The 25,275-nt window shown below is 50.0% G+C and overlaps 9 protein-coding genes across 9 annotated transcripts; 7 read left to right on the plus strand and 2 right to left on the minus strand.

The window, feature by feature from the left end:
- Positions 1–127: 127 nt before the first annotated feature.
- Positions 128–1,573, plus strand: J7337_012047 (uncharacterized protein; the record flags this gene model as incomplete). Its single annotated transcript, XM_044829578.1, has 2 exons — positions 128–896; positions 1,116–1,573. The coding sequence occupies 2 exons, from the start codon at positions 128–130 to the stop codon at positions 1,571–1,573; spliced, it is 1,227 nt and encodes a 408-aa protein (XP_044676253.1).
- A 1,632-nt stretch (positions 1,574–3,205) lies between these two features.
- Positions 3,206–4,981, minus strand: J7337_012048 (uncharacterized protein; the record flags this gene model as incomplete). The annotated part of the gene is made up of 3 exons (XM_044829579.1): positions 3,206–3,707; positions 3,837–4,644; positions 4,699–4,981. 3 exons carry the CDS (start codon positions 4,979–4,981, stop codon positions 3,206–3,208), a joined length of 1,593 nt encoding a protein of 530 aa, XP_044676254.1.
- A 2,276-nt stretch (positions 4,982–7,257) lies between these two features.
- Positions 7,258–7,677, plus strand: J7337_012049 (uncharacterized protein; the record flags this gene model as incomplete). The annotated part of the gene is made up of 2 exons (XM_044829580.1): positions 7,258–7,295; positions 7,371–7,677. The coding sequence occupies 2 exons, from the start codon at positions 7,258–7,260 to the stop codon at positions 7,675–7,677; spliced, it is 345 nt and encodes a 114-aa protein (XP_044676255.1).
- Positions 7,678–8,415: 738 nt separating this feature from the next.
- J7337_012050 (uncharacterized protein) lies at positions 8,416–10,354 on the minus strand (the record flags this gene model as incomplete). The annotated part of the gene is made up of 5 exons (XM_044829581.1): positions 8,416–8,980; positions 9,046–9,196; positions 9,237–9,625; positions 9,693–10,096; positions 10,202–10,354. The coding sequence occupies 5 exons, from the start codon at positions 10,352–10,354 to the stop codon at positions 8,416–8,418; spliced, it is 1,662 nt and encodes a 553-aa protein (XP_044676256.1).
- Positions 10,355–13,281: 2,927 nt separating this feature from the next.
- J7337_012051 (uncharacterized protein) lies at positions 13,282–14,329 on the plus strand (the record flags this gene model as incomplete). Its single annotated transcript, XM_044829582.1, has 2 exons — positions 13,282–13,390; positions 13,440–14,329. 2 exons carry the CDS (start codon positions 13,282–13,284, stop codon positions 14,327–14,329), a joined length of 999 nt encoding a protein of 332 aa, XP_044676257.1.
- Positions 14,330–15,136: 807 nt separating this feature from the next.
- J7337_012052 (uncharacterized protein) lies at positions 15,137–17,075 on the plus strand (the record flags this gene model as incomplete). Its single annotated transcript, XM_044829583.1, has 2 exons — positions 15,137–15,501; positions 15,554–17,075. 2 exons carry the CDS (start codon positions 15,137–15,139, stop codon positions 17,073–17,075), a joined length of 1,887 nt encoding a protein of 628 aa, XP_044676258.1.
- Positions 17,076–18,437: 1,362 nt separating this feature from the next.
- On the plus strand, positions 18,438–18,881 carry J7337_012053 (uncharacterized protein; the record flags this gene model as incomplete). The annotated part of the gene is made up of 2 exons (XM_044829584.1): positions 18,438–18,509; positions 18,537–18,881. The coding sequence occupies 2 exons, from the start codon at positions 18,438–18,440 to the stop codon at positions 18,879–18,881; spliced, it is 417 nt and encodes a 138-aa protein (XP_044676259.1).
- Positions 18,882–21,733: 2,852 nt separating this feature from the next.
- Positions 21,734–23,344, plus strand: J7337_012054 (uncharacterized protein; the record flags this gene model as incomplete). Its single annotated transcript, XM_044829585.1, has 5 exons — positions 21,734–21,833; positions 21,887–22,048; positions 22,102–22,425; positions 22,478–22,722; positions 22,769–23,344. 5 exons carry the CDS (start codon positions 21,734–21,736, stop codon positions 23,342–23,344), a joined length of 1,407 nt encoding a protein of 468 aa, XP_044676260.1.
- A 730-nt stretch (positions 23,345–24,074) lies between these two features.
- On the plus strand, positions 24,075–24,954 carry J7337_012055 (uncharacterized protein; the record flags this gene model as incomplete). The annotated part of the gene is made up of 2 exons (XM_044829586.1): positions 24,075–24,502; positions 24,555–24,954. The coding sequence occupies 2 exons, from the start codon at positions 24,075–24,077 to the stop codon at positions 24,952–24,954; spliced, it is 828 nt and encodes a 275-aa protein (XP_044676261.1).
- Between the last annotated feature and the right edge of the window lie 321 nt (positions 24,955–25,275).

The raw sequence follows: 25,275 nt of genomic DNA on the forward strand, positions 1-25,275 counted from the left end.
TGTGGAATTCTGCCGGCTAATATAAGGCAGAATGCCAGATACCTAGTCTACAGCTTTCAAAGCCTTAAATAAGCACATGCTTGACAGCTCCCAACGCGGCTTAAATTTACTTCCTCAACCCCAAAGAATGGATCTTTCAAGTGTACTTTCCTTTGGCTCTCGCCATTTGCGTCATTGGCGAATCGAAGGCTTTAGCGCCGACTACTACAATGCACTTTATGTGACATTTCTAGCTGATAATCCAGGCTCACAACATCCCCCATACCATCTTCTTTGTGTTTTAAAGGATGACGATGAGGCTCTCGACACGCTGTTCGCCGCGTCATATCCAGAAACCGGCCAAACGACAGTTCATCAACAAACAATTGAAAGTTTGGCTGGCAGTATCGCTTCTCGCTTAGAAGCGTGGTCAAGACGCCGCAACCTGTCATCTATTTTGGAAACACTTACTCTGGGTTCTCGATTCCACCTTGAATTTGATACGACCGGGGAAGATGCCGGAGTCTGGCTTTGTCCTAATACCGAGCTCGAGCGTCGGTACCTTAGCTTATCCAGGCTCCAGCAGCTCTGGGAGCCGTTGTCACTGGAGATGCCACCTACGCTGAGACTGGAAGAACTCAGAGCTGTCAGAAGACTGCATGACTCTGTATCTGTTGTGCTACTTCCGGATGGTACGCAAGCCGTGTTCAAAGGCGCTGTCAGAGTCGTAGCACGGCTGTACCACGAACTCCGAGAACTTCTTCGACTACCAAGCCATCCCAACCTTATATCCAGACCATCCTTTATCGTCACACGTCAAGTGCCAAACAGACATGAAACTATAGTCTGCGGTTTTATTCTGCAATATCACACTGGCGGCTCTTTGCTCAACCGGCTCAAGGACTGTGCCGCTCTTGGTGAGAAATCACAACTAAGCATGCATACGAAGGTGAAGTGGATTTTTCAGTTAACCAGCGCGCTGAAGCATATTCATACCTGCCAGGGCGGGTTTTATTCTGATCTAAGGCTCGACAACGTGGTCATAACCGGAAAGGAAGACATCGTTTTGGTTGACTTGGAGCAATGCGGCTCAGCGCGACGCTGGCTGCATCCGAATGCTTGGCCGAGTTCATCAGACGAGGAACCCCAAGCCTGGGACGAGAGCCCAATCAACCCAGCTCACATGCCCAAAGGCATATTCTACTCAAACCCGCAATCAGGCTACTTCAAGCAATTCGCACACGCAACAGACCCCGAGAGACAAATGATGGAGAACTACAGCCTGGCAAAAGTCATGTGGTGCATTTTCGAGGAACAGACCAACAGCAAGATCTACTTGGATGTGGATGGCTTGCCTGGCGCGCATTGTGTATTTCCCAAGTTTGACAAGACGCCCTGGCGCATGCGTTACTGGATTTGGCTGTGTACACGTGTCAGCGCAGAATGGGGGGATGCTGCGTGCACATGTCGCGCGGAGGAGGCGCCCGTGTGTGGCATGACGGGCGCAAGGATGCAACAGGGTAGAGAGGTTGGGCCTGGGTTATTGGAAACCTGGAAGTATCTGCAAGCCACCTTCAACCTGGAACAGGGATGAGCAGAGGACACTGCAGCCTCACTCTGGGGGTAAATTGACGTATTGTTGGCTGTATACTTATCTAGCGATCTACCTGTTTTTGGTCGCTTTTGCTGTATTCGTATAACAAAATGACGCGTTAACCTGTGCTACACCTGCAAAGACTGGAGCGAAACAATGGAGGATACATGCAAGTTCCCACACAACTCGGATCTCTACGGCATCGGGATCCGTGTTGGCCTCTACTGTCAATGGCTCACATCACTGGCATCTCAAATCTACGTCCCCGCTGAAGCGCCCGCTACGCAAGCTACCTCGCAGCTATTCCAAAGCGCCGTTCTGATTTCATTGGTTGTTCTCACTGCAACCCGTTCCATCTATCAGCCAGAGGTCATCGTCGTCCTTTCGCTCAGTTTCGGCGGCTTTCTCACATCACATCATCTGCCCGATCTTGTCAATGACCGAGCGTCTATACCGCGGCGAGCCGTCGCTGTGATCAATTTCGGCGCCTTTGTCGCTTACTGCTGCTGGTTCTGGTCCAGCGGTGCCCTCAGACTCCAGAAACAACATCCGGATTGTGTTTACGTAACCATGCTCTTTGGCCGATGGAAGATCATGGCTTTGCGTATCTTTGGGATAGTCATGAGCTCTATTGGAGGTTTTGTGTTTCTAGTCGTCGCGGCCGCATACACACGACGGGTTTCAGTGCTTGTCGCCCAGGACGGACTGAAAACCTCACTGGGGTACCTGATACCAGTCACGGGTGCGCCTGGGGTAGTGACGCGGGATTCGAAACCTCGCTGGCAGACCTGGCTTCAGATTGCAGTGGCTCTCCTCGCCCAGGCTCATGTGATAGCCATGGTAGAGCTGACATTGCGGTGGAACCCCCAACAAGATTACCAAAATGTTTTGGCAGCTGGACAAATGATACCACTTGTGATTGGAGTATCCGGACTGGTCAGGATTCTTTATCTGGTGTTAACCTCTCAGCTTCGGGTGCGGCTTGGAACTTCCTAGACTATTTATCAAGCTCATACAAAGTGCTTCCTTCCAAGACAAAATCGCCTACCAGCCCGTTCAAGCTCATGACGGATAGCCTTCAACTATAAAATGCATGGACATATTTTTTAAAGGGTTCCTCCTCCTCAGCATCAAAATCCTCGCCCCCTAGATCAGTGTAAATCTCCCCAGCCCGTCTGATATGAACATCTGCCTTGTCAGGATCATGCTGGAGGAGCAGCTTACCTAGGTGATGCAAACTCCTACCCAATGGCGCTTGTACTAGCGACAAAGAATTGTAGATCTCAATTGACTTTTCATAATAATTCCTAGAATTGTTGAGCTGTTAGATTCTGGAGAAGTAGGAATAACGAAACTAATGTGAAGGAAGAGAGTAGGAGTTCTTACACAGCTTTTTGCCAGTCTTCGGCTTGCCAAAGACATCCGAGCTTCCAATAAGAGCAAGCTGTATAAGGGTGTTTCTCCTTGAATACGTCTTGTCTGATCAATAGTGCCTCCTCATGCTTTGTTCTGCCCTCGAGAAATTTACCCTGGGCGAGATAGATGTTTGCCAGGCCATAAACATTGCGTGCATCCATAGCCCTAGTCAGAAGCATTAGCCTTCTCCAACTATCATAGAAACGAACTTCAATCTTACAGCCGCTGCTCCTTTGTCATGCTGGGTGATCTAGTCCTAGATAACTCGATCGATCGTTTGGAGAATTTCTCTGCCTTGTCTAGTTGCCCAGCGCAGAGCGAAGCCAAGGCAACGTTATGGTGAGACATTGCGAGCATCTGGATCTGCTCTTCTTCTCTCCCCGAACGAATTTCGATAGACTTCTCTCCAAGATCGATCGCCTCGTCCAGGTTTCCGACGCCAACAGCTGCTGCACCTAAGCTCATATACGAGTTGGCAATTTGAGGATGGTCAGGTTCCATTAGACCGTCGTCTACTGCGCCCAGCCTCAAGTCAAGAGCCTCCTTCAAGCTGTCGTAGGCTTCTTTGGAGTTTGTCGCTAGAAGCTGAGCTCCGCCAATAGTTGTCCAGAGATCCGCTTGCAACCGCCTCGTCTCACATTTGACGTGCTTCAGGATTTCAAGGCCTGTGTGGGCCAAATCATTGGCGCGGATGTAGTCACCGCTTTCATACATTGACCTAATTGCGTCAGTATAATCATTACAGAGCCGAGTGATTTCTTACCAAGAACACCTATAGGCTAGCTCAGGAAAATGGACAGAATGCATATCTAGGCGGTCACGCTGCTGTTTATAGCGAAGTTCCAACGACTCAACATGCGAGCGATACTTTTGACACTGCAGCCAGAAAGAAGACATCAAAAGACCCTCATCAGATTGTTTTGGGAAAACAGCAAGAGAGATTTGCACAGCTGTGTTGAAAGACTCTCTCAACGTCTCTGGGCTCATTCTCTCGATAATGACATCCTGTAGCAAACGATGCATACAAATTGATGATCTGTCCCCGCGCACAAGTGAATATTCGGATAGTCCGGCAAGGGCATAGAGATATGAAGTTTCGTCTGCAGGGAGAGGCAACGATTGAGAAGCAACTATCTCAGGCGACACCATGTCTTCTGTGAAATTATCGGGATCCAAAAGCCCCATAACATGTAGAAGTTGAAGTGAATCCGAAGAAAGATTTTTGATGTTGGCTTCCCAGACAAGCATCAAGGACAACGGTGTGTTCTTCTTTTTCTCGTCGGACCATTCCAAGAGCGTCTTTCGAGATTTCTCTAGCCTTTGAAGGATACCGCTTAAAGACTTGCAAGCATCAATCATCGACGATGTGAGTAAGATGGCTAGAGGGAGGCCGTCAAGAAACTCGCAAATCTTATCAACCACTGTTAAATCTTTCTCGGCTTGTTCTTGTAGCGAAGGGTGCAGCAAGTCGAGCAGGAGATGGCGACTACCAAGAGGAGGCATGGCAGTTATCTCGTGTTCGTGCATAACGAGGTCAGCGGCAACATCCCTCCGACGGCTGGTGACGATGATAGTGCCGGAATAAGTTTTCGGCCAGACCTCTTCCAGCACAGACTTTTCCTCTACATTATCGTAAACGACAATGAACTGTTTGTCTGGTTGACAATGTCAGCAGGCCCTCGCTGTATCTGGTAATAAAACGGACTTACCAGAATGTTCAAGCCAATATTTCCAGACACCAGGTGCCTTGGCAAGATCGGCATCCGAGTTCTCTAGTGGTATTTTCAGCCACTGACAAGCTACAAGAACAGCCGCCATGAGCTTCTGCCGAGTGTCACAGGGGATCCAGAAGATGTATGGCTCGTACTTCTTATAATTGTTGTAGATGTACTTGACGGTGATCGACGACTTACCCATCCCTCCAAGCCCAAACAGTAAAACTGAAGTTCCTTGAAGGGGCTGGCCACTCGATTCCAGCATCTGGTCATTCATCGCTTTTAGTGTATCGTCTCTTCCAGAGAATTTTCGATTTTGCGGTATGTCAAATAAAGTGCTTAGAGGCAAATCTTGATCTTGTTTGACTTGTGAATCACTTTGTCCTTGCCCAGGGTGGCGTTGATGACCTAACGTGTTTGCTTCTCTCTGTATACTCTTCAAGCATTGCTCTATTCGTGCGATGTGGCCGTTGAGTTGATCTTTGACATGCTCCCGAGGAGGTGAAGAGACCGAGGCTGAGATTGGGTTAGCTTCAGTATCCAAAAAACCACGTTATCCAGTGCTTTTCCACCACGAACTTAGCGTAGAAGGGGTTTTCTTACGCCGTTGGATACTCTGAATTGCGAAACCGAGGAATTTGACCACCTCTTGATAGAACTCCTCAACCTCTCTTTTTAGTCCAGCACTGTCGGTGTATGATTCCAGAAGACGCTTGCATCTATCGAATTCCTTGCAGATGTCAACCAGGTGTTTGTGAATATCTTTTGATAGCCAGTATTTGTCCTTCTGTTTGCAATTTCTTTAGTTAAAGTCACATAGAACGTTCCAAGCTAGTTGACTTACTTCGGCCAGGATACTCACACTCCCCCAGACGAGAGATCCTATCTCCGGAGTTACGGGAGCGATCGCAGTGGCGATGGGACCTACTGATTCAAGCAGGCCAAGAAACTCAGGAGACACATAGCGCGACTTTTCAGTCGACTTGATAGATATTTGGTGCAGCTTTTGGCTCAATGTGTCTATGGACTCTGTTACAATGATCCTTTGGTAGGTTTCAGCCCCGACCTGATCTTGGAATTCGAGGAGTGGTTTCTCCCATGTTCGAGTGCTAGAGATATGATCCAGAAGTCAGTGCTAACCTTCAGGTCTTGTGGAAAGGGCTTGTCTCACCTGATGTCCTGATGAACAGCAGTAGCCGCTGAGGAGATGCTTGCGGGCGTGGTTTTAGCGGGCTCAGTACTATATTCAAGAGGATCGGGGATGTTTGACTCGACGCTTGGTCCTTTGAGTTTATTTCTTATCCGCTGATGAATCTTATGATAGAGGGACTCAGGGTGGTGAGGTTGAGTATTTGTTCCACCGGGAGGAAGGGTATTTGGCCTGGGGCGTTTGCTGAACATTTTGGAGCCAGTTGGCAGCTTAGTATAGGGCCAAGTATACAGTTACTCAGGAAAACGAAGAAGAGATGAAGAATCACAGCTAGCAATATCTCCCCAGTCAAGATCAAATTTTAAAAACGAAGCTTCTTACCATCTTCACCAAAGCAGAGATGCGATGCAATTAGTTGACGCCCCCGGCCTAATTCCTTACATGATTGGGTCAGCGTGTCGAGAGACCTTAGCCTTACATTGCTAGAAGACGCTCCGTTCTACTGCCAAATATGTGTGCTGATCAAAAGCGCTTAAAGACTCAAGGCAGCCACTTGGTCCTCCTGGGGGTTAGAGATACCCCCAGACACTGATGTGACAACTTCATATCACCATGTCTACGTTGACGTATGTGCTAAGAGTGATATAATGCCTGGAAGTAGCTATCTTGCCTTATCTCTCAATGCAAGCTGGTGCACAGTTACAAAGTAAAAGTCCCAATGATTCTATTTGTTGCAGCGTTGCCTATCGGTGGTCAGCATCGACACCATCTTCCTCTCCAGAGTCCAGAAGCCTGCTTGGTCCCCCAGACTCTTCAAGAAATCCCTCATCTTGCAGATTCTTCTTCAGCCGCAAAGAAGCGTGGATTACTGTGATTTGTGGGCAGCCATTGAGGCTTCTGCCATGCATGGGTTGTCTTGTGATTTGGAGCGGGGAAAAGCATGCATGCATGAAGGATGATCACAGCCTGATTTCGACTCACTGCAGTTGAATCACACTGCAGGTATGTATTCCTACCTCTCGCGTTATGCTTCTTTCAACCTTTTTGGACTTTTGTGCAGCAAAGAGCCTCAATGACATGGGTTGCGAGGTTGCAAAGATTTGGCCACCTGACGGCTCAATGCAATGCTGCTTGGCATCACAAACGGTGCATTTGGGCATTGTAGTGGTGCCATCATGTACTCGGTGTTTCAGTTTCCCGAGCCTGATTTTACGTCGGCAATACGCGCATACAAGCAGAAGGTTGCCTTGTGCCAGTAGGACTTAAATCATCACCGCCTTCTCCAGCCTTCACAACATCTTGCCGCCATTAACCTAATTGCAACATTGAGCAGCGCAGCTACCAGTAACAGCTATTGTATAAAGACCTGACGAAATTATTTTGCAAACCGGCAGTGTCCCAAAATGTACGGGACCCTTTCCAAGCTTCTTCTATTTATTCGGTAAATGTCATCCGTAAACATGCTCACGACTCTATAGACTTCACTCAAGATGGAAAAAGAACAGCCATGGAAAAGGCTCTTCCAGGCCCAAGACACGGGGTCGACGACGACAGTCGCGGAGAACGGCACAGCTAAAGCCACTCCCTGGCAAGGCTGGGCTCCAGATCCAGCACGTCCTGATGAGAAACCATGGATTCAGTGGATGAACGATCCTCAGTTCCAAGGCAAGGCTTTGATGAAACAGGCGGGAAACGATTTGAAGCAACGTCAGCGTCAACGTGAACGTGAAGCAGAACGCGGACGGGAGAGGGAGAGGAAGCACAAGCCGTCTCCCCGTCCTCAGACTTTGAGTCCCCGAGCTACAGTAGCCGAAGGCGGGTAAAGGTTGTTGGATTTTCGTCGGGTTGTGCTTCAGTGTTGCTATGGTCCCATGGATTCCCAATTAGTGGAGGTCCTTCGAGATTGATACAATAAGCTGGTATTCCGCATCGCGAATTATATATCTTTTGAGTTTTCCCGTATCCGTACCAGTGTCAATTTCGCTACCTGTAGCACCCAACTCCACACTATGTAATCCCAATATTGAGATAGAGCTATTTGGGCCCTTGAAATCTTGGCTCACAGTAGAAAGAGTATCAAGAAATAACGATAAAGCAGGGTCTGTACATCTTTCTTCAGAGTAATGCCATTTACAGTTCCATCTTGAGTCCCACCGAGAGATCAATCGACATGGAACGGGGTCCGGCCCGTCAGCACAGTCTGAGGAACGTCAAGTTCCTTCAGCAACTTTTCCGCTATATCGACAATGCGCATATCCATTCCTGGTGGAGTTAACCTCTGCTGAGAACAGCTATCGGAGCATAATTGCATGCAGACTTACCTTGAGAGCCAATGAGTGAAGCAATAACTCCATATCTCTCCTCCCGCTGGCTGACGGACGAGAAGACTGGCAGTTGACTCACTGGAAAAACAATCTCAGGCTGACCAGCCATGGGTGTCTGGAAGGCGGGCCTTAGTCCCCAGCCAAATTCGTCTTTATTCCTTAACTTTGGCCTTGAAGAGCATAGAATGTCAGTGGTTTGCATCGTAGCATCGGCGTTATCTGGCAGTTGGGTAGAACTCACTCTGGTCGGTATTCGTCGCGACGGTCAGGCTCCCCAAATTTGAACGGCGTTATCATAATGGTATTTTCGCCGAATATATCCTCGATAAAGGCTTGAAACTCTTGACGCTTAGCCTGCAGGTTTGAGAAGTGTTGTTCAGTCATGTTGCTACCAAGCTCCCAGCGAAATTTGGACAGAGGATTGACGTAAGGTGGACGGCCGAACTTGGCCTGGTACTCATTTCGGAATGTAGATCGCTCTTTCCATTGACCCCAGACGACGTAATCGTAGAAGACTTCCTTGAAGTATTCCGTAAAGGCCTCAGAGTCAGGATGGGACCTCTTCCACTCGTGGTGGAAATTCACATTGCGTCTCGTGACACCCAAGACTTTCTCTAGTACCTGAACGGCCTTGTCGTAGACCTCTTGCGCTTTAGCGTCCTCGACGGGGAATAGGTGGCTGGGATAGATCAAGGTCAAGGGTTTATCTAAGGTCCTTTTTATGTTATCTGGGTAAAGGTGGTAGGAGACGGTGTGAAGGACGCTGAGGTTCCTTGAGAGAACACCAATGGCATCGAGATCACTAATATGGAAGAAAGCACGGTACGTCAGTCTACTGTGGCTCAATCACTTGCCGCGGAAGCTCACCTATGGATAACAACAGTTCCTTCAACGCTCATAGCTCCCTTTGAAGGTCGGAGGCCGTACACCGACTGGCTCGCCGCCGGTTGTCGTACACTTCCACCAGCTTTGCCCGTGTCAGCATAATCAATTTGGTGAGCATGTCTTCGGAGGCTTACTGTCGGTGCCAATGGTAAAGTCGATCCAATCGTAGGCACCTGCTGCAGCACCTGAGCCATAACTGCTCCCACCTGGGGACCTGAGACCGTCACCGCGGGGGTTCCAGGGAGCATGAAAGTCGACAAAGTCACCAGTAGGATCTTCGGCATCAGCGAACTGGCTCATGCCTGTCTTGCCCACGATGACGGCGCCAAGATCCAGCAATCGCTGGATGGCGGGGGCATTGTGGGACTTGATGCCATGGAATTGACCGTAGGCTAGAGAGGAGGCAAATGTTTTGGCGCCAGCGATATCGATGTTGTCCTTGATTGCGACTCTGAGACCGTTCAAAGGCTTCTCAGGGTCCGGCGCGAAGTAGAGACGGGAGGGAACGGCTATGGCTTGGTTTGGGTATGCATCGGCTGTTGTTGCGTTCAAATAGGTGATGCTTTCATGTATTGTTAGCGAGGAGGGGAGAGTATAGCATGGAGAAGATGGCTGATTGAGGAACTCACGATTGGGACGACGACGACTGAACGAGCGACGCAACAAAAGCTGCGTGAGTATCTGGGAAAAGCTTCCTCACTGGCAAAAGTCCCGTGGCAGTGGCAAAGTAGGGACCCGCCATCAGAGCATCGAGTTCCAGCTTTGATTGATCGACCAGGGCAACTCGCTTTGTACCAAGAGATTGTAATCGATTCGCGAGTCCTTCTGGCAATTGGGGTTTGATGGGTTTGAAAGCACCACGATGGGCAAAGACAACAAAAGACAGGAAATGGCTATCCCAGACATCGTCTGTCTGATCAAAGCGGTGGAGGATATCGTCAAAGTCTTGGGCTGACAGGTCGGTAATGCTTTGGGTCAATAGGACGACTGTCGCTGGGACGAGTCCAACTGGGAGGTCAATGATGAGGGGAAACTATCAGCAAAAGTTAGGGAGGGGTCGCCAATAGCACGGATATGGATAGGGATAGGGAGAATGGGGGTCCATCAAGCCCGCTAAACTACCTAGAAAGGTGCCTACCAGTTCGCTATAGTCAGAGTAAAAGGACCCTGAAGGAAGGACGGTAACAGACGAAGGCAAAAACGCCATGTCATTGCTGCTGCTGCGAGAGCATTGTGAGCGGGAAATGTCGGTCAAAACAGGGCCGTTACTGCTGGGAGGTCCAATCCGCATCATCAATATCCAGACGAGTCCGATGAGAACAAAAAATGGGAGCCATAGGCGTGACGGAGACAGCCAAAGGGACTTTGATGATGTCGACGGTCGCCAAGTGTTAAATAAGGGCGGCGGCGGCTCCATCTTGTTCATGATGGATGGAGACTTTCTTTTTGGCGGAGAGCAAAACAAGCTTTGCAACGGCCACGGCAGCGCTAACAGTAGCGGTAACAGTAACGGTAGCGATAAGGACAGCGATACCTAGCAATAATATGATACGTAAGGTAAGGACGTTCCTGGTCTACAAGCCTTAGCCCAGCGCGGGTTTGTTTGGGCTTTCGCGGCCTTGATCGCGCGGTCAACAAATGAATTCGCGTGCGACGTCGGATCAAGCAAAAACAAAAGCGAAGGGAGCGAGTAGCACTGTCGCTAGGTAGGTAGGTACTGTACGTACTTGATAACGCGGACTGGCATTCAGGGCTGAGGTGGCCACGTCACTCCACATTTACCCCGCCCAAGTACAGTGCAGACAGGGAGTTTAGTGGTTGTCACAGCACATGCAGCCTGCAGCCACACCACTACCTAGGTACCTTAGGTGCCTTACTGTACGTACACCTGAGCATCCATGGACATAATGAGCCTCCTTGTTCCCGAGCCTCGTTTCCCATAGCAGTCATACTGGAACCACTCATTTATCTGCGTGCATGGCTTTGCCCAGAAGCACAGATAAGTCTGTCCTCCATTTCTTATACAGTACATCTGCATTTTACCAGGCAAGACCAGCCCTGCCTTAGTAGTAGAACCATCAACACTAATTACCTATTTACATCTTCTATCTAGTACCTTACTCATCATAGAAGTTGTCTCAATATGGAAAACAAAGGCAAGCCAAGCTGCAATCAGAACTACGCTACCTAGAGTTGTGTTTCCGCTGCTGACCCCAATCGCCAGGGTCTGAAGTCGTTACAGATCTATGGTATCTAAAGCGTCTCCCTTTGTACGACACTCAAAAACCTTACTTTATCAACTTCCCCGTCCCCTCCGACGGAAAAGATGTCCCTCCACAACACAATGTTCTTCACGAACAAGTCCACGACATCAGCATTACTGATATACGGGGCCACGAGTCTGACTTTGTCCTTGATACACACGGCTTTGAACTCGATCACCACGAGACGAGTTTAACAAACGAAGAATTTGAAATGGATCACATTGTCCGCGAAAAGTACTATCCTGAGATAGTTGCTTTCATTTCTACAAAGCTTGGCGCCTCGCGAGTAGTCCCCTTTGAGCATACAGTAAGTTTTTCCCTCGTTGACTGTCTCTCAGCATTGCAGTGGTTACTGATTTGGACGCGTAGCACAGACTGTCACAGCCGTTGTCAAAGGGCTGCGGCTGCAGCCGTAAGAGAAAACCTCTTGTCGCGGCACACATTGGTAAGAGTTTGCTCCTTTCCTCTGGCTATTACTAACCGCTTTGGAAACCAGACCAGACGCCGTCGTCCAGCGTCCAAAGGATACGTTACCATCTTGGAGACGAGGCTGATCATTTGCTTAAGAACAGATTCCAGGTGATCAAGTGAGTTGACATACTTCTGTTACCCAGGCCACGTTTCGTAGCACGACCTTACTCCCCTAAATCCTCAAACATCTTGACATACTACCACTAACCGCACGATGCTTTTCGATCGAAGTGTCTGGAGGCCTCTTTTTGGCCCATTGCGGGATTTCCCTCTCACACTCGGAGACTTTTCAACGTTTGATCTCGCGAGGGATGGTGAACCAACAGACCTTGTGTTCCCCCACTACGTCGGCGAGTCGCTGAACCTGTATCACCACCCAGCACATCGCTGGTACTACTATAGTGATCAAATGCGGGACCAAGTATGGGTTTTCAAATGCCACGATAGTCGGACTGATGTTGCTAGAGGTATGTACTCCGGTGCACGAAACGGGTGGTGATATTTCTGTGCCACCGTTGGCTTCGGCCTGAATTAAGCTGTCTAGTTTTCATAATGGCTAACTTGCCTAGCTGCGCCCCATTGTTCCTTTGATATCCAAAATGGAATTTATACTGAGAGGTTCAGAGAGAGCATTGAAATTCGCTTACTGGTCATGTATGATGAATGAGATTTGTCAATACTATTACTACAGCTACTAGTGCTCTCAAATCGACAGGAGCTATTAGGGGCGGTTGATCTGCTAATGGCACTTTCGGATGTTAAGGTGTAGTTACTGACTAATCTTACAAAAGAGAAGATGATTCACCATGTAAGTTTCAGCAGTGGCTTAGCATGTATATATACACGCGGACAAACAAATCTGTTTTTATAGGCATCTGACTCTCAAAGTTGGCCTCTTTGTCCGACTTCAGGCTTGACATCTCGCACGTGATAGGCTGTTCCCTGATTTAACTGCTCGACCAACAACATGAGGTTTCGTCCTCCGCTCATTTCGTCAGCCCATCACCTTTTCTGATCCTCTCCAACTCTCACAGTTAAAGCAGGGCGCTTAAAGATGACTCCTTCCACTGATGAAAATATCAGCCTTGCATCAAATGTTTCTGACGACTCATTCCGTTTTGAAACCATCCAATTTGTCGACACAGAGGAGCCCGAGTTTTATAGGAAGAGGGGCTTTCACCCAATTCATATTGGCGATCACCTCGATGGGCGGCGGTACCGGATTGTCCATAAGCTTGGTCATGGCGGTTTTTCTGTCGTATGGCTAGCTTACGACTCCTTGGAGTCCATCTGGGTAGCCCTCAAGATTGTGGCAGCTTCGGACTCCCCTTTGGTGCAAGAGAAAGCAGTCATGTGTCACAGCATTATTTCGAAAATGGTAGACGAAAGATTCATCACTTACAAGCGATTCTTCCACATCGAAGGACCGAATGGCCGGCATTTATGTCTAGTCCTACCACCTTGTGGCCCTTCTTGCAACACCATGTCCCAAGACCTACAGAGTAGGATTCACCCTTGGCTGGCGCGTCGCGTGGCTTCCCAAGCTACCAAAGCTATCGCAAATCTTCACTCTCGAGGGCTTTGTCATGGAGGTAAGTAGCGTATTTCCCTCCGTACCTTCACTTTACTGATCCTCTATAGACTTTACCCCGAGCAACATAGTGTTTCGCATCCGTAACCTTGATCATCTAGACGATCGAGGTATATACCGTATTTTTGGTGAACCTCAACGTGATCCCCTCAGAACGATATCGGGTGAGCCTACTGGTGCAGAGGCGCCGAGGTATGTCGTTGGCAATCTCGACTTCACGTCAGCAGAAGACCTCATACTTGATGACATCTGTTTGATCGACTGTGATCAAGCATTTCTGACCTCTTCTCCCTCGAGCAAAACACTTGGGACACCTCCAGGCTTTCTGGAGCCTGAGGTAGCCGTTGGGAAACCCGCCAGCCCAGCGAGTGATGTTTGGGCTCTGGGCTGTTCTATCCTACAGATCAGGTCAGGCTCTTCTCCTTTCTCAATTCCCAACGTCGATAGCCCAGCAAACTTGCTTGGGTGGGTCAGCGAGTACCTTGGCTGTTTGCCGACATCATGGGGAGAGCCACTATTCGACGATGATGGCCTGCCAACGACGGATACGACCAATGGCGAGCCCCTAGGCGAAGTGCTCGAAAACACGAGATCGCTCAAGCAATGGATCGCCGATATTTGGGATCAGCCAGAGAATCTCCAGGAGCTTCAGTCAACATCAACTGTGCCAGACGGAGTAAAGGGTGAGAACAGGCCATACTTGGAGTGCTACCGCAACAAATTTTGGAAACCTGCCGCGATCAGAATTGATGATGTCTACCTGGGAGCATACTCCGAAAAAGTTGACAAAATCATTGGGTCGCTCCCGAAAATATCTACGCATGAGGCTGACTTGTTGTATGATTTGATATCCAAGATTTTTGTATACGAGCCTACACAGCGAGTGTCTGCAGGAGACATCTTGGCTCATCCATGGCTTCACATGGACGATACGATATGAAGATTTATAGTCAACCTGTCAAGGAAAGCTATGAGATAATGGTTAGAGAAGTCAGTAGACAAAATACAATTACAAATTCGGGGTGACACAAAAGGCCTGCACACCCGGTGCTTATTCCCGGAGTATCGTGGTCTAGAAGCCGGCTCTGAGCCGGCGGGTAACCTTCCGGCCTGGTCCGGGGTTGCCACGCCGGGATATCCAAGATCTTATTCATGCAATCGTCATCAACATAAGGTGATTATTGACCGATATACGGATGCTCTCCGTTTTTCGGTGTGGCTCATCAGTATGTAAAAATTCTTGAGATAATCCTCAAGGATGAGAATGTTGTTCTCGCGATGCTCAAAGCTCCTCCGGCCTCGCTATTGGTGGGGTGACAGTAAGACGATGGAAACGGAGTGAGCGAATTGCCCGTGCGATTGAGCGAAATGCAGAAATACTTTGGAACATATACAAAAAATTGAATGCATAAAGTATTCATCCCTTACAAATATTCGGTCAAGAGTCAATGGTAGCATTCGTGGAATGTTGACCGACCTGTCACACGATACGGTCACGTGCTTTTATGAAGATCCTGAGTCATCAGAAATCACCCCGCCAAAATCTTTGACCCCTCCAAAATCTTGGGCTTCAAATTGGGGCAACGAGACCTACTTCTACCAGACGCTTCCCACTCCGTTCTTGCATAGACGAAGACGAGATTGAAAGCGATACCGATAGACGCATACGAACGAAACGAAGCTACAGCACACGACTCCCACAGCGAACACTCTACCCGACAACTTCCCCTCCTCTAACCCCGCCATCATGAGCTTCGACGCTGAGAGCGCGGCTCCAGTGCTCGCCACAGCCGACTTCAAGACTCTCGGTCCCTTGGCCGCTGATCTTGACAAGCACCTCACTCTCCGAACCTACCTCGGAGGCTACACCCTGAGCGAGGCTGATGAGAAGGTCTGGACTGCTCTCCGCACCAACAAGGTCGCCATTGGCCTCGTCCGAAAGGGCGCCTACGCCAATATCACCCGATGGTTCAAGTTCATCGAGGATGCTCATCCTGAGCTGAAGGAGAAGCTCAACTCTGGCAAGGAGAAGCGCGTCGGCGGTGCCAACTACAACATTGGCCTCCAGAACACCGAGAACGGTGTCGTCACCCGTTTCCCTCCCGAGCCCAGGTATGTTCTTCATCGAAACACGCATCGCGTGACTTTACTGACATTTCGCAAGTGGTTATCTTCACATTGGTCACGCCAAGGCCGCTCTCCTCAACGATTACTTCGCCAAGACTGCCCCAGATGGCAATGGCAAGCTCCTCGTCCGATTCGACGACACAAACCCCTCCAAGGAGAAGCAGGAGTTCGAGGACTCTATCCTCCACGATCTCGAGTTGATGGACATCAAGTACGTCTCCGTCACTCACACCAGCGACTACTTCAAGGAGCTCTACGAGATTGCCGAACAGATGATCCTCGACGGTAACGCGTACGCCGATGACACCGACCCCGAGGTCCAGAAGGACGACCGCAAGAACCGTCTTGCCAGCAAGCGACGTGACCGTCCTGCTGAGGAGAGTTTGGCCATGTTCAGAGAGATGAAGAACGGCACCGATCTGGGCCGAAAACACTGTATTCGCGCTCGCATTGCCTTTGACTCAAGCAACGGCTCCATGCGAGACCCCGTCATCTACCGATTCCCCAACTGGAAGGGCGCCGAGCCCGCTCCTCACCACCGAACCGGCTGGGACTGGAACATCTACCCTACCTACGATTTCGCCTGCCCCGTCGTCGACAGTCTCGAGGGCGTCACCCACGCGCTCCGAACGACCGAGTATGCCGACCGCAACGAGCAATACCACTGGTTCATTGACAACCTCAAGCTCCGCAAGGTCAATCTCTGGGAGTTTGCCCGTATCAACTTTATCCGAACATTCCTCTCCAAGCGAAAGCTCACCAAGGTTGTCGACACCGGTCGCGTCAGCGGCTGGGATGATCCTCGTCTGCCTACCGTCCGCGGTATCCTCCGTCGCGGTTTGACCGTTCCCGCTCTCCGTGAGTTCATGTTGAAGCAGGGACCTAGCCGAAACATCGTCACCATGGACTGGACAACTATCTGGGCCATCAACAAGCGAATGCTCGACCCCGTCGTGCCCCGATACATGGCCATTGAGGAGAAGGACGCCGTTACTGTCACCGTGACTGGCGGACCCGAGAAGTCCTACAAGGAGGACAGACCCAAGCACGTCAAGAACCCCGACGTTGGTACCAAGCAGGTTACATTCGGACCCAAGCTTCTCCTCGACCAGGCCGACGTTGCTGAATTCGCCGACAACGAGGAGATCACCCTGATGAGCTGGGGCAACGCCATCGTCCGCGGCCTCGACAAGTCCGCCTCACCCATCAAGGATCTCAACCTCGAGCTGCACCTCGCGGGCGACTTCAAGACCACCAGCAAGAAGGTCCACTGGCTAGCGGCCGACCCCGAGAACCTAGTCAAGGCTGAGCTCTGGGACTTTGGCTACCTCATCACCAAGGACACGCTAGAGAAGGATGACAACCTTGACGACTACCTGGCCGAGACCACCGCGTGGAAGGTCGATGCGCTGGTCGACGCTAGCATCGCCGGCCTCAAGGAGAACGACTTTATCCAGTTGGAGCGCAAGGGATACTACCGTGTGGACAAGGCTCTTGGCCAAGGACCCGACGGCCGAGCTGTCCTGTTCAAGGTCCCCACAGGTGGCCAGAAGGGTTAAGCTAAGCTAAAAGGGCGGGGTATTTTATGAAGTCTTGTGTGATTTGACGACGGACATGTAGTTATGAAAAAGACAGAGTACCGTGGTAGAAATGCGAAAAAAGAGGAAAAGATCAGGACCATTATGAACTCCCTGCATGCAGTATATGTCACGCTGTTCCTCTCGCAGTGATGATTCGCTCTGTTGATGTCAGCGCTGATGCAGATCCGCCAAAAACGGTATACTCTTTGTACACGATGGAAAAATCCCTGCAGAAGAGATGCGCATATGAGAATGTACAGTGAGATTTGAATTGCAGGTCTGAGGATACGAGAGGGGCCGGGTTGATCGACCCTGTAATCAGCTACACGAGAGGGGGAAATGATGGTGTGATTGTGATCTCCACATCAGGCGGAGATTTTCTAGAAGATGATGGATTATGACGTTGGATATGTGAAGTGATTCGGATGTAGGTACCTATTGACGATGAATGCAATGAATGAGAAGTGTTAAGTGTTGGACCTAAGAATAGAATATAGAACGGTTCTAGCGCGTGGTGTGCCGCTAAACCCCGCTGTAGCAGTCAGCCCAGAAGGGCTGCTCCCGCATCGTGGCGTAAAAAAGAAACGGTGTGAAAGGATTCATTACTGACGTCGCGCATTTACAGCACATAATGACAAAGGGACAGTGAAGGTAACGTGAGATTCGAGTAATACGAGATGCTGCATCGAGCGATGGATTGATCATGGGCATCTCCACAGTTTCTGACGTAGAACAAGACGGAAAGATCGGAAATACTGTACTGTACCTAACGGAAGAATTATCTGATCAGGTTGCGTCTGCTATTTTTGTCCTTCTTGCGGGGATGGCGATACTTCACGGCAAAGCACCACTTCAATACGAGAGCTTCTGCTTCAATTATGCCCTGATAGATACAGTCACGAGGTAGCAATTAAAGAATAATACTACCGTTTTATGCTTCTTCCGCGCCGCTTTATGCTTATGCATAGTTTTCTACGCCTCCCGCTGCGGTTCGGTGCGGTTCATCGGCTGATGGCTGTCGGTGGGTGCGGGTTGAGAATACGAGATCCAGCTTCGGCCTGTCGATCACCTCGTGTTGCTCAACGCACGAGGTCTCTACTGCAAGGGAAAATGAAGCTTGGAGCTCGCGGTGAGGTATAGCACGGATCAGGATAGCTTGTGGGACTGAGCTGGAGGTTCTATGTCATAAGTTTAGACCAGAGGTGTTGAACATCTATATAAACAGCCCTCAGCCTCTCTTCTCATCCCTTCTCATCATCACACTCACACATCTCATCTGCACACAAATAAAAGCACTTCCCCTACAAATAAAACCACTTCCACTCAAACAACCACTCTAAAATGAAGTTCTCCGCCGCAGTCTTCACCCTCCTCGCCGCCACCGGCGTCACAGCCGCGCCCGCCGCTGAGACCGTCAACATGATGGCCTCAACCCCCCAGTGGACCATCCGCGACGCGAAGCGGTACTGCCGCTCCGACGACTCCATCTGCAACTGGAAGTTCGGCATCGACACGGGCGACGGCAAGCCCTACGAGTGCCGCTACGACGTCAAGGGCCCCGGCGCGAGCAAGAAGCGCAGCGCTGGACCTAGCACATGCGGCGACTTCACCATCACCTCTGGCTGGAGCGACCAGTTCGGCGCTGATAACGGCTTCACTACGCTTTCTGTTGTGTCCAATTCGAAGCGTCAGATCATCTGGCCTGCCTATACGGATAAGCAGCTTGCTGGTGCTAAGATTGTTAAGCCTGATCAGTCTTATGCTCCTGCTTCTCTCCCCAAATAAGCGAGCGATACTGGATTGAGGTGGTTAACGTATAATAATTGCTTGTACATATTTGAAGGATGGAAAGGAAGGCTTGGGGTCACAATACATGAACACATTTAGCATCATTGGTCAATTATTCCCGACATGAAAGTGTGACATCCATCGCTTGGTCGGCCGAGTGCCGTTGGGCTTTCGGCCGGACGGTTCGGCACCTTGTAACGCAATCATTGCATCACATGGCACGCGCAGTAATAACAGCCAGTATCATTGCAGATTTTGGAACAGGTAATGGCAATAGCGAGCCGTAAAATGTCGGTTTAATACCTGTTAGCCAAAATGTTTGTCGTGTCAAAGTTACTCAGTACATGTCTGGACGGAATATTAACACGACGTTTCAAGGTGACAGCCAGTGTTGTAATAGTTTCCTATAATATCTCAGACTGATAAACATCAATAGCAGCCGTCAATGGCCCTTGGTCAATGGAGCGTGGGGCCTTGTTGCACCAACTGGATGTTAGCGGTCTAATAAGCCCGGTTACCCTGCAGATGGCACATTCTCAATCTTTGGCGGTGCTGGTAGCAAGGTATTGCCATCGGTATAGACTCATTTGATGTCCAAAAACGCTTTTCAATCGCATATTTACGTCAAAAGAAACTCGCAATGGTGATGTTGTATTGTGTTTGGTAGTTCTGGCCACCAGTCTCATCCAAATTCCATCTGCTTTGCCCCTTTATGACGGTGTCGCACAATACACAGATGCACTCTCAGTGAAGAAACGTTCATTATCTCTGGCCAGTCAACACCTCCACTCTGCAATACGGCATTTGCTAAAACGATCTTCTACTAATTCACCTCTTCTGACGTTGTTGACCACCGGTGGTTCAGTGTGATCATTCGCCGCAACACCAGAAAACTGAGGGCGCCAGAAGATCCCCGCCAAAAATTTAGCTTCAGTGGAAAACCACAGAACTCAAATACGTCGCCTCATCTCCCAACTCCCGACCGCCCGGAAGGTATCAGTTTCGTGATACATGAGAATGCGAAAAAGGTAGGATCAATGTTGCACACTTATCCGCAGACCGTTCTGGCCGTTTCCACAAATGATGCGCGTCCAACCGTCGGGAGCAGATGACTAGTCTCGCACACACCAATTCTAGAAGCCTGTGCTGGACCTCCTCAACACATTAAGAAATGTGGCTGCTCCCAACCTCCAAATTGCAATACGTCAGAGAAGCGCCGTGAAGTTGACGCCGTGGCCGGGGAACAACCTCTCATTCTAATCCCGCAATAAAGCACCCAATTACAACAGGCATTTAAGTTATCTCAACCAGTACCAGCGCCAAGAGGCCTCATTGACAGCAAAAAGACGCGTCGACGCAATATATACTCACCAAAATCTGCAAATTACGATCGTCGAAATAAAAGTCAATTGAGGCGTTCGCCAAGCTGAAACAAGATGAATACCGGCTCACCACTTCAGAAACGGTGGTAAAACCCAAGACCGACGACACGCGTATTGTCTTGGCTTGGCGCGTACCAATTGACTTTCCCCCCTCTAGCCCCCTTCTCTACCAAAGAGCCCGTTGCTGGGATACATAGCCACACGGGTATTTTATACGAGCGCCAGTGACAGTTTGGCATGTGAGGTGGACTCTACAGCACTGTGAGGAGCCGGGACGCTCGGGGACGGGGGGAAATGTCATGCTGTTTACATACCTACTCCCGCCAAGTAATGACGGTCTGCCAAGAAGCCCCTTCGATCAAAACTGGGCATTAGCATCACGAGGTCTTAGCACTAATGCACGAAGCCTGTTTTCTCGACAGTCACTGAACGAACATGTCAACGACTGTATTAACAGCTCACTCCTCATTCCAGTATCTCATGGTCAAAAATGTCTCGCGTGCACGTCAAACCTTGATTCCTTGCAGCCACTGTGTTTCAGTGGTCGCGGAGGAAGAATAAGGTAATATTTAAGCATACCAGGGGCTGGGCCAATTGGGTGGAGCTGGCGCATTAAAGTTTAGCGCCCTCTTCTGTGAAAGGGGGAAATCTTTTAGAAGAGTACTTTGTAACTGTCATAGATTTGAGGGAGAGGAAGGGTATTTTGTTATCGTGCAAGGGCTTGCTTGCGTGGCCCGTTCAAATCTCACTCTAGCACAGGAGATCTTGGCTTTCTTTGTTATTGCGATGGACTTCACCTCACTTTGTCTCATCCCCAGCTCGTGATGTTTGTTCGAACGAGGTCTCTTATAATTATCGTCTAGACTTCAGTTCACTTTCAATTCATCATGCACTGCAAATCAGGTTCAAATGTCAATTACGTGGCTCCCTCCTCGCCAAGACCTGACCATTTGCCAATAAAGTCATGATCAAAAACACCCCATGTCACTGGCGTCTTGGCCCTTCAACCTTCTTGTCTCGTCGATAGGCTCTAAAACCCGCCAAGCAAATAGACCTCCTCGTCGCAGCGCCTGCACTGCCCCGATGCCCAGAGACTTGGCTCGTACCAATAAACTTGCATTTTCCCCCTTGTTTTTTTGTAGTTATGTGCGTACTCCGTAGTAAAGAATAGATCCCCGGCTTTCCGTCCCACCTTTGATCTACCCAGATCTCTCTTTTCTTTCTTACCTTTTGCATTCGCTTTTTTTGACCGTAAAGTTTGACATCGAAAACACTCGTTTTTATATCCCATTTGGACTTTTATTTTCTGGTCCTGTCTTCTTTTGGCGGGAGGGTTTAGTTCATACGCTGAGGTCTGGTGCTTGTGTCGCTCGCTTACAAGCTACCTCGATTGACCACCATATCACGACATCGCCTCATATCGACACCGATTTTTGTAGAGGATTCATATTTTATCTCGGCGACACCATGTTTTCGTCGCCGACAGCGTTTGTGGCCCAGGCTGTGCTTCTGGGAGGTCTTCTCGTTCAATCGGTCGACGCACAGTATTACAAGATCGGAACAAAGGGTACGATGCCGGCGACTGTGATCAAAGTAGGAGGCGTACTGACCTTAAAATAGATGAGATTAAGCAATCGGCGCGAACACTTGCGTATGATCTCATGTTGCAATATGACGGTAACCAGACTGGCATGATTCCCGGTATCTTGCCCGGTCCTCCCACGGAATACAAGGGCGACTACTACTGGTGGGAAGGCGGAGCGATGATGGGAACATATATCGGTGCGTCGGCATTGACACCTCATTAAGATAAATTGAAGACTAATTGGGGACAGACTACTGGAAGCTCACCGGCGACGAGAGCTACAACCACGTAGTGATGGAGGGCATGCTTCACCAAACAGGCGATGGCCACGATTACATGCCCAGCAACCACAGCGCATCCCTCGGAAACGACGACCAAGGCTTCTGGGGCATGTCCGCCATGCTCGCAGCAGAGAACAAATTCCCCAACCCGCCCGACGACCAGCCCCAATGGCTCGCCCTTGCACAGGCTGTATGGACGACGCAGGCTAAGCCCGAGCGACACGATGACGAGTGTAACGGTGGAATGCGATGGCAGATTCCCTTTACCAACTCTGGGTACGATTACAAGAACAGTGCGTTTTGTCCTGGATTGAATGATGGGAAGGAATTAGCTAACATGAGCAGCGATTGCTAACGGATGCTTCTTTAACCTTGGGGCTCGTCTTGCGCGATATACTGGGAATGAAACGTATGCGAAATACGCTGAGGAGACGTGGGAGTGGCTCTGGGGCGTCAACTACATCGATCACGAAAAGTGGCTGGTGTATGATGGCGGACACGTCGGCAAGAACTGTACCGACATCAACAAGGCCACCTTTTCCTACAACGCCGCCATCCTCATCCAGGGCGCTGCGTTCATGTACAACTTTGTAAGTCCACCTACCTCTCCACTAGAACATGCACTTACATTCACAGACCAACGGTTCCACTGTATGGGAGGACCGCATCGACAAGCTCCTCGACGCGACGCTCAAGAACTTCTTCCCCAAGGACATCATGTACGAAGTCCCCTGCGAGGGCCGCAAGGGCGCCTGCTCAACCGACATGTTATCTTTCAAGGGCTACGTGCACCGCTGGCTCGCCGTAACAACACAAGTCGCGCCCTTTACAGCAGAGCGCATCCTCCCTGTGCTGCAGACATCAACCGAAGCAGCGGTTAGGCAATGCACAGGCGGAGATTCAGGTCGCAAATGCGGTTTCTACTGGAGCGGTGGTGAATTCGTAGATCCAGCTGTTGACGAGACGAGCGGTGCGGGCGAGCAGATGAATGTGCTGGCTGCGGTGTCGAGTCTGTTGATTGGTGATGCGGAACCGCCTGCGACGAACAGCACGGGTGGTATTTCGAAGGGTGATCCAAAGGCGGGAGAGGATTCGCATGATAATCCGGAGCCGGAGCCGATTACGACGGCGGATCGGGCGGGAGCGGGTATCCTGACGTTCTTGGTGCTTGCGAGTGCGGTTGGAACGTTTGGATGGATGTGTTTTGACTGAGCGATTGAAAGCTTTTTGAGTATGGCGTTGGTTTGTAAACATGTATAAGAAAACTCGACTGGGCGAGCGAGGATTACATTTTTTGTTTGTTCTTTTGTTGGAGAATGGAGTTGGCCCGTGTCCCAGGGATTGGCAAGACCTTGATGGGAGATACCCAGCGAAAGGCAGCATTCTGATAGATATTTAAATACAGATGCTCGATAAGTTACTCTCATTTTTGTGCTTGTCTTGACCTTTGGACCTGTCTCAATTGAACGTTGTTCGTTGTTGGGCTCGAGAATTATGCGACCATGCTGTATACGGACAAACTCAACAACCATGGTTTAAGCACATCACATGTTGATGTATCATTAAGCAGATGAAATAAATTGGCAGTGACGGCCAGAGTTGGCCACGATGAGGCTCCTGTGTTGCCCTTGAGCTTTCACTGAGCTAAAGAGGTCAGTATGACAAGGCTGCATTCGATGGAAGGTGCTGGATGGAGACTTGTGGCTGAGAGCTTGTATCGCCACAGGGAACCTTAGCTGCTGGGGCGCGGAATGGCTGACTCATCATAAACTGTGGAGCTGACGCCACCTCTAGTTCAGCCTTTCGCTTTTTGCCTTCCTTTGGGCCAAGATTTGTCAACCTTCATCACCTCAGCCAGGCACGCAGCGCATCAACTCCTATATCTACAGCAAAAGCCGCCCCTTCTATCAAGCTCCCGATTGACGTGACGCGACCCGACGCCATGGCTGAACCACCCACCACTGAAACAGCGATGCCCGCCCCCGTCGCTTTCAAGCAAAGGAGCCGACGAGCCAAGGACAACGTGAGAAAGCGACCTGCCAGCCCCTTGCTAGCGCATGGCGACTCCTCTTCCTCTTCTTCAGACGACGAGCGCGGCGCTGTAGACGGACCTCGGACCAAGCGCAACAAGAAGGCAGCGATCTCAGCGTCCTCGACGAGTCAACGAAACCCCGATCAAGATCACGGCCCTACAGCCTTCCTCGCGAACCGTGAAGTGCCAATATCAGACACAAACGATGCCACGAAGCGGAAAGACTGGTATGATCAACCGACAACCAAGGGCCCCGCTCGCGCTGCCTCCAATGTGCGCATCACTACAACCTTCGACTTCAAGCCCGACGTCTGCAAAGATTACAACAAGACCGGGTGGTAAGTGGATACATAATCCAATGCGTTGATTGCAGCTAGCTAATCGTTTTAGGTGTGGTTTTGGCGATGCTTGCATATTTCTTCACTCGCGAGATGACATCAAGCAAGGATGGCAGCTTGATAAAGAATGGGAAGACGTGGTAAAGAGCAAGAAGAAGACTAGCGGTGATCGCGAAGCTGTGGAGGATGAGGGAGACGCAGAAATGCTGGAAAAGATCCCTTTTGCATGCATTATCTGCGAGGGGCCTTACAAGCAACCTGTCGTCACGCGATGTGGCCATTATTTCTGCGAGGCATGTGCCCTCAAGAGGTACAGGAAGGATCCCACGTGTAAGAACTGCGGGGCTGCGACCATGGGAGTTTTCAACACAGCGTCGAAATTGGAGGGACTGTTGCGACGGAAGAGAGAGCGTGAAGAGAAGCTGGGGGCAGCACAAGAACGAGATGAATAGGGCATGAAGAGTATAACTAAGTAGTTTACTTGCAGTAACGCTCTTGGTAAAGTTATCACACAATCATCCTGGAGGATCTTCTCACCCAAGAGCGACAAAGGACAACACTGGCAGGAACAGCGCCTAGCATGAAGCTGAAGCACAGGGCACTCTTGACTCACCCTTCACCAGGATGGGGGCAAATAAAGATGCTTCCGTCACATCAATGTGGTTCAAGTTTTGCGGCAGTGCTGGCTAAGGCTTCCTCCGCAACAGGTGTAGTCTCCCCGGAAGCAACTGTCACATTCATTTTGAGTATGGCGATGGGAATCGAGCAAAATT

This window comes from Fusarium musae, chromosome 9 (genome assembly GCF_019915245.1).
Source record: "Fusarium musae strain F31 chromosome 9, whole genome shotgun sequence".
NCBI classification, from domain to species: domain Eukaryota; kingdom Fungi; phylum Ascomycota; class Sordariomycetes; order Hypocreales; family Nectriaceae; genus Fusarium; species Fusarium musae.